The 8,324-nt window shown below is 46.5% G+C and overlaps 1 protein-coding gene across 1 annotated transcript in view; it reads left to right on the top strand.

Moving 5' to 3' along the window:
• Positions 1-8,324, top strand: part of LOC125484801 (transmembrane emp24 domain-containing protein 11-like) — a 23,864-nt gene that overhangs the window by 5,278 nt on the left and 10,262 nt on the right. The window contains exons 2-3 of the mRNA XM_048604977.1: positions 365-465; positions 2,004-2,129. Coding sequence (XP_048460934.1) covers positions 365-465; positions 2,004-2,129 — 227 coding nt within the window. The remainder of the gene's footprint in view (positions 1-364; positions 466-2,003; positions 2,130-8,324) is intronic.

Here is an 8,324-nt window from a genome sequence, read left to right as displayed (position 1 = left end):
TCTGATGAAGGGTTTAGGCCCGAAACGTCAGCCTTTCTGCTCCTATGATGCTGCTTGGCCTGCTGTGTTCATCCAGCTCTGCACCTTGTTGTCTCGGATTCTCCAGCATCTGCAGTTCCTACTATCTCTGATTCAAAAGTTGTTTACAAAATTGGTTAAGTGATGCAACACTTACATTATAAAAACAAGATAAATGGGCGAGTGAGGAAATAGGAGGTTCACAATTTTGCAGACTACGAATTGTAGCAATTTACACTGCAGCTTCATTTTCACAGTCAGAGTTCTTGCCTCAGTTCACTCTCTATAATTGGTAGTGATTAACACGACAGCAATTAATAATTACCTGGACTCTCCTTCTGTTTAGGACATTACAAAATCCAATCGTTGGATTTGGCCACACAAAATTTTCTTCCTTCTGCTCCAGGTTTGGGGATGTTTGTGAATGTCAAAGGTCCAGATGGGCAGGTACAAAAATATATAATCTTATGAATTTTTAATACATTATTGCACAACAGACATGGCTAATGGTTAAATAAATCTTATGAAAATGGTAAGATATTGCACATAATAAATTCTCCTGCTTAATTTAAAAAATTTTTTTTGGTTTTTTTAGATTCTTTTTTCACCCTATGATCTGTATGTCCCAGCTTACTATGATCTGCTTGTACTGCTTGTAAACAAATCTTTTCACTGTATTTAGGTGCACATGACAATAAATAAAACAAATCAAATCTAATCAAGTAATAAGATAAAAGTCCATAGTGCTGGAGGTAGCATATTATCATGGATAAAAGATTGTTAAACAATGGAAGACAGAGCGTTAGGATAAGGGGGGCAGTTTCAAGATGGCAAAACTGTACCTAGTGGAGTCCCACTGCTAGGACCACAAATATTTACAATATATTATCCCTTGATTGAGGGAAGTAAATGTACAATGGCCAGGTTTGCAGATGACAGAAAATAGGTGAGAAGGCAAGTCATGAGGATGACACAAAGAGTCTACAGAGAGATATAGACAGGTTAAATGAATGGGGAAAAACTTGGCAGATTGAATATGATGTGAGAAACAGTGAGGCTATGCACACTGGAATGAAGAATAGATGAGATGAATATTATTTAATGGAGAAAAATTACCAAAAGCTGCAGCATAAGGTAAGATTCCTCACACATGAATCACAAAACCTAGTAACCATTTTCAACATGTGATAGGGAAGAAAGAAATGTCGGCTTTTATTTCAAAGATATGTCCCCTATTCCCCTCACATCCTTATGCCAACCTATGGCCCTATGTCCACCACACTGCATCCACCCCCATATTTGAAAAGTTTCTCAATGATTGACTTTTGGCAGTCCTCTGGGGTGTGAAGTCCAAAGCTTCACCACTCTCTGAATGAAGTAATTTGTCCTCACTTCACTCTTAAATGGCCTGCAGAAACAGGCCAGCAGAAACATCATGCCCTGCAATAATTTTGTAAGTTTTAATGAGATCACTCTTCATTCTTTGAATTTTGCTCATTATTTTTGTTTTCACATATTGATAGAAGCTTTTATGGTCCACATTCATGTTCCTTGTTACCTTGCATTCTCTGTTTCCTTATCAATTTCTTTGCCATCCTTCACTGGGTTATAAATTGCTGCCAACCTCAGGCTTATCACAATTTCTGGCATTCTTATAAGCCAGCTTTGGACTTCATCCTTCGAAGTCTAATGGGCACAGGTTACATTTTGGACGTGCCAATTGAACAGCAAATCAGCTTGAGCAGGTAGAGTCGTGGATGGCCACACTGAAACCCATGCCACTCACACACCCCGCCGCAAAAACTGTAGGTCTGTGCCGGACTTATGGATACAGGCTCCCACCACCATTTTTGTAATGATAGAGAAAATTCAGGCTGGTATGTTTGCTTTCAACTTGAATGTCTTTCAGTCAATGTATAATAAAATAACTGCAGAAAAGTGTATCATGGCTAAGTAATTCACGTTCCTTGTTTTCTTGTAAACAGGTTTTGTTGCATAAATTGTACGGGTCGGAGAGTCGTTTTACATTTCAGTCACACTCTCAAGGGGAGCACCATATCTGCCTCATGTCCAACTCCACCAAAATAGCTGTGTTTGCTGGGAACAAACTGGTATGGCTATCAATTAACAATTTGCTTTTGAGAGAAAATGTAAATTACCATTTACAGCAGAAGGGCTCAAATGCTGAGAACACTTAATTGGCTCAGCAAGGGCTGGTGATGGAGCAGAATTATGGACTAGTAATCTAGAACCTCAGGCTAATGTTCTGGTGACATGGGTTCAAATCCCACTATGGCATTGGGTGAATTGGAACTTAATTAAAGAAAATTCTGAACCGAAAAGCTGATCTAATGGTGATCATGTAACCACTATAGAACGGTACATTACAGGAACGGGCCCTTTGGCCCACAATGTTGTGCTGAACATGACGCCAAATGAAACTAATCCCTTCTGCCTGCCCTTAGTCAATATTCCACCATTCCTTGCATATCCATGTGCTTATTTAAAAACCCTTTAAAGTGCCCCTATCCTATCTGCCTCTACCAGCACCCCGGCAGCGCATTCCACACTCCTACCACTCTCTGTGTAAAAAAACTTGCCCCTCACATCTCCTTTGAACTGTCCCCCTCTCACCTTAAATGCATGCCCCCTAGTATTAGACATTTCAACTCTGGGATAAAGATTTTGACCGTCCACCCTATCTGTGCATCTCATAGTTTTACAGACTTTTATCAAGTCTCCCCTCAGCCTCCGCCACTCCAGAGAAAACAACCTGAGTTTTTCGAGCCTCTCCTTATAGGTTATACCCTCCAATTGAGGCAGCATCCTGGTAAATCTCTTCTGCACCCTCTCCAAAGTCTCCATACCCTTCCTGTAATGTGGTTACCAGAAATGAATGTAATACTCTATGTGTGGCCTAACCAAAGTCTTATAAAACTACATCAGAGATAGTAGGAACTGCAGATGCTGGAGAATCTGAGACAACAAGGCGTACAGCTGGATGAACACAGCAGGCCTTGCAGCATCATAGGAGAGGAAGACTGACGTTTCGGGCCTAGACCCTTCTTCAGAAATGGGTCTAGGCCTGAAACGTCAGCCTTCCTGCTCCTATGATGCTGCTTGACCTGCTGTGTTCATCCAGCTCTATGCCTTGTTGTCTCTTATAAAACTACAACATGATATCTTGACTCTTGTACTCAATTCCCTGACCAATAAAGGCAAACTTGCCATACACCTTCTTTACCACCCTATCTACTTGTGTGGCTACTTTCAGGGAGCTATGGACTTGAACCCCAAGATCCCTCTGTACATCAGTGCAGTTCTGGGTCCTGCCATTAACTGTATACTTTTCCTTAACACTAGATCTCCCAAAGTGCAGCACCTCACATTTACACGGATTAAACTCCATCTGCCATTTCTCTGTCCATATCTGCAACTGATCTATATCTCGCTGTATCCTTTAACAAACTTCTACACTATCCACAACTACGTGAATCTTTGTATCTTCTGCAAGCTTACTAACCCACCTATCTACATTTTCATCCAAGTCATTTATACAACAGCACAAACAGCAGAAGTCCCAGTGCAGATCCCTGTGGAACACCACCAGTCACTGACCTCCAGCCTGAAAAACAACCTTCACCTCTACCCAATAAAAACCAAAAGAACTGCGGATGCAGTAAATAAGGAACAAAAACAAAGTTGCTGGAAAAGCTCAGCAGGTCTGGCAACATCTGTGGAGGAGAAAACAGAATTAACGTTTCGGGTCCAGTGACCCTTCCTCAGAACTGATGGTGGCTGGGAAAACGTCAGTTTATATGCAGAAAATAGGGAGGTGGGTGGGGTAGGGAGTAAAAAATAGGATAGAGCCCAAAGAGAGAGAAAGACAGTTGGACAGACAAAGGAGTTGCTAACGATCAGGCTGGGAGGGTGAAGAGTTGTTAATGGGGACTGTTAGTGACTAACAACAGGGGATGTGTAGTGGCAGGCTATGTGGTAACAAGGCCTGGTGTGTGGGGTGGGGGGCATGGACATGGGAGAGTTTAGGCCCTAAAGTTATTGAACTCAATATTGAGTCCGGAGGGTTGTAGAGTCCCCAAGCAGAAAATGAGGTGTTGTTCCTCCAGCTTGCGTTGGGCTTCACTGGAACACTGTAGCAAGCCGGAGACAGAGATGTTGGCCAGGGAACAAGGTGGTGCATTGAAGTGGCAGGAACAGGTAGTTCAGGGTCTTTTTTGCGAGTAGAACGTAGATGTTCTGTGAAGCGGTCGCCAAGTCTACGTTTCATTTCACCAATGTGAAGGAGACCACATTGTCAGCAGCGAATGCAGTAGACTAGATTCTTGGATGTGCAGGTGAAGTGTTGCTTCACCTGAAAGGTATGTTTGGGCCCTTGGATTCTGGGGAGGGAGGAAGTAAATGGGCAGGTGTTGCACCTTCACCGGTTACAGGGGAAGGTGCCGTAGGCCTGTGGGGAGGTGTTGGGGGTGAAGGAAGTGTGGACCAGGGTGTCCCGGAAGGAACGGTCCCTGCGGAAGGCGGACAAGGGAGGGGAGGGGAATATGTGTCTGGTGGTGGCATCTTGCTGGATGTGGCGGAAATGGCATATGATGATCTTCGAGATGTGGATGCTGGTGGGATAGTAGGTGAGGATAAGGGGAACCCTATCGTTGTTGCGGGAGGGAAGAGAAGGGGTGAGGGCAGAAGTGCGGGAGATGGGTCGGACCCGATTGAGGGCCCTGTCGACAACAGAACTGGGGAATCCTCGGCTGAGGAAGAATGTGGACATTTCAGAGGCTCCCTTGTCGAAGTTGGCCTCATCTGAACATATGCGACAGAGACGGAGGAACTGAGAGAATAGAGGATAGAGTCTTTACAGGAAGTGGGGTGTGAGGATGTATGGTCCAGGTAGCTGTGGGAGTCGGTGGGTTTGTAATGGATATTAGTGGCCAGTCTAACCCCAGAAATGGAAACAGAAATGTCGAGGAAAGGAAGGAGGAGTCAGAGATAGACCAGGTGAAGGTGAGGGCAGGGTGGAAATTGGAGGCGAAGTTGATGAAGTTTTCCAACTCTAGACGAGAGAGGGAAGCAGCACCGATGATATCATCGATATATCGGAGAAAGAGTTGTGGGTGGGGGCTGGAATAGGACTGGAACAAGGAATGTTCCACGTACCCCATGAAGGGACAGGCATAACTAGGGCCCATGCGGGTACCCATGGCAACCCCTCTTACCTGAAGAAAATGAGAGGAGTTGAAAGAGAAGTTGTTGAGGGTGAGGACAAGCTCAGCCAAGCGGAGGAGGATGGTGGTGGGTGGGGATGGTTCAGGTCTTTGCTCCAGGAGGAAGCAGACAGCCCTGCTGAGAGCCCTCCGTGCACTCAGATCTAACCCTGACTTTGTCATCAAGCCTGCCGATAAGAGTGGTGCTGTTGTTGTCTGGAGTACTGATCTCTACCTTGCAGAGGCTGAGCGCCAGCTCTCAGATACCTCCTCCTACCTTCCCCTGCCACATAACCCCAACATGGCACATCAGGCCATTGTATCCACTATGGTTACTGATCTCATTTCATCTGGTGATCTCCCCCAATCCGCTTCCAAGCTAATAGTCCCCCAACCCCGCACAGCTTGTTTCTACCTCCTGCCAAAAATCCACAAACAGGACTGTCCAGGTAGACCCATTGTTTCAGCCTGCTCCTGCCCCACAGAACTCATCTCTTCCTACCTTGACTCAGTCTTCTCCCCCACCCCGGTCCAATCCCTACCCACATACATCCATGATTCATCTGACGCCTTACGCTGGTTTCAAAGTTTCCAGTTTACTGGCTCCAGCCACCTCCTCTTTACTATGGATGTGCAATCCCTTTACACATCCATTCCCCACCAGGAGGGTCTTAGGGCTCTCCGCTTCTTCCTGGAGCAAAGACCTGAACCATTCCCACCCATCACCATCCTCCTCCACTTGGCTGATCATGTCCTCACCCTCAACAACTTCTCATTCAACTCCTCTCATTTTCTTCAGGTAAGAGGGGTTGCCATGGGTACCCGCATGGGCCCTAGTTATGCCTATCTCTTCATGGGGTACGTGGAACATTCCTTGTTCCAGTCCTATTCCAGCCTCCACCCACAACTCTTTCTCCGATATATCGATGATATCATCAGTGCTGCTTCCCTCTCTCGTCTAGAATTGGAAAACTTCATCAATTTCGCCTTCAATTTCCACCCTGCCCTCACCTTCACCTGGTCTATCTCTGACTCCTCCTTCCTTTCCTCGACATTTCTGTTTCCATTTCTGGGGTTAGACTGGCCACTAATATCCATTACAAACCCACCGACTCCCACAGCTACCTGGACTATACATCCTCACACCCCACTTCCTGTAAAGACTCTATCCTCTATTCTCTCAGTTCCTCTGTCTCCATCGCATATGTTCAGATGAGGCCAACTTCGACAAGGGAGCCTCTGAAATGTCCACATTCTTCCTCAACCGAGGATTCCCCAGTTCTGTTGTCGACGGGGCCCTCAATCCGGTCCGGCCCATCTCCTGCACTTCTGCCCTCACCCCTTCTCTTCCCTCCCGCAACAGCGATAGGGTTCCCCTTATCCTCACCTACTATCCCACCAGCATCCACATCCAGAAGATCATCAGATGCCATTTCCGCCACCTCCAGCAAGATGCCAACACCAGACACATATTCCCCTCCCCTCCCTTGTCCGCCTTCCGCAGGGATCGTTCCCTCTGGGATACCCTGGTCCACACTTCCTTCACCCCCAACACCTCCCCACAGGCCCAAGTCACCTTTCCCTGTAACCGGTGAAGGTGCAACACCTGCCCATTTACTTCCTCCCTCCCCAGAATCCAAGGGCCCAAACATACCTTTCAGGTGAAGCAACACTTCACCTGCACTTCCAAGAATCTAGTCTACTGCATTCGCTGCTCACAATGTGGTCTCCTTCACATTGGGGAAACGAAGCGTAGACTTGGCGATCACTTCACAGAACATCTACGTTCTACTCGCAAAAAAGACCCTGAACTACTTGTTGCCTGCCACTTCAATGCACCACCTTGCTCCCTGACCAACATCTCTGTCTCCGGCTTGCTACAGTGTTCCAGTGAAGCCCAAAGCAAGCTGGAGGAACAACACCTCATTTTCTGCTTGGGGGCCCTACAACCCTCCGGACTCAATATTGAGTTCAATAATTTTAGGGCCTAAACTCTCCCATGTCCCAGCCCCCCACACCACACACCAGGCCTTGTTACCACATAGCCTACCATTACACACCTCCTGCTGTTAGTTACTAACAGTCCCCATTAACAACTATTCACCCTCCCAGCCTGATCGTTAGCAACTCCTTTGTCTGTCCAACTGTCTTTCTCTTTCTTCGGGCTCTATCCTATTGTTTACTCCCTACCCCACCCACCTCCCTTTTTTCTGCATATAAACTGACGTTTTCCCAGCCACCATCACTTCTGAGGAAGGGTCAATGGACCCGAAACGTTAATTCTGTTTTCTCCTCCACAGATGTTGCCAGACCTGCTGAGCTTTTCCAGAAACTTTGTTTTTCTTCACCTCTACCCTCTGCCCTTCTATGGGCAAGCCAATTCTGAATCCATGCGGCCAAGTAACTGTGGATCCCATGCATCTGAATCTTCTGGATGAGCTTACCATGAGGGACCTTGTCAAAAGCCTCACTATGATAAAAACCATCTGGTCACCTTTAAGGAAAGAAATCTGCCAACCTTATCTTATCCACTCCCAACTTCAGCACATCCAAAACTTGGTTACTTGTAACGTTATCCTAATCCGAATTCTGCTTGCTTGATTAGTGTCCGGCTGTGACCTAAAAATTTAGTTTCTTGTTCCTTGAATACCTCAGATTTCAAATCTCTTAATGACTTTGTAAGTCCATTCACCTTTGAGATGGTGGCAGACTAGGACACTTCAGCCAGAGCTCCTCTGCTCAGCGCATTCTTTTGATTGTTCTCTTTTTCTTTTCTCTTTTCTTCAGTGTTTTCTTTTAAACTTTTAACTTTTTAAACTTACTCGGACAGAAATGGAAGAGGTGAGTCCCAGACCTAAGGCTAGTGCGGGGGTGGGGGTGGGAGGGAATCCCAGACCAGAGGGCGGCATGGGAGGCAAGTCCCAGACCAGAGGCCAGAGCGGGGAGGAGAGTCCCAGACCAGAGGCCAGCACGGGGAGGCAAGTCCCAGACCAGAGGCCAGAGCAGGGAGGAGAGTCCCAGACCAGAGGCTAGCACAGGGAGGCGAGTCCCAGACCAGAGGCTAGCATGGGGAGGCGAGTCCCA

Source organism: Rhincodon typus, chromosome 1, assembly GCF_021869965.1.
Source record: "Rhincodon typus isolate 14 chromosome 1, sRhiTyp1.1, whole genome shotgun sequence".
Taxonomy (NCBI): Eukaryota; Metazoa; Chordata; class Chondrichthyes; order Orectolobiformes; family Rhincodontidae; genus Rhincodon; species Rhincodon typus.
Note: the sequence above shows the minus strand (reverse complement) of the source record. Positions and strands in the feature narration are given on the sequence as shown.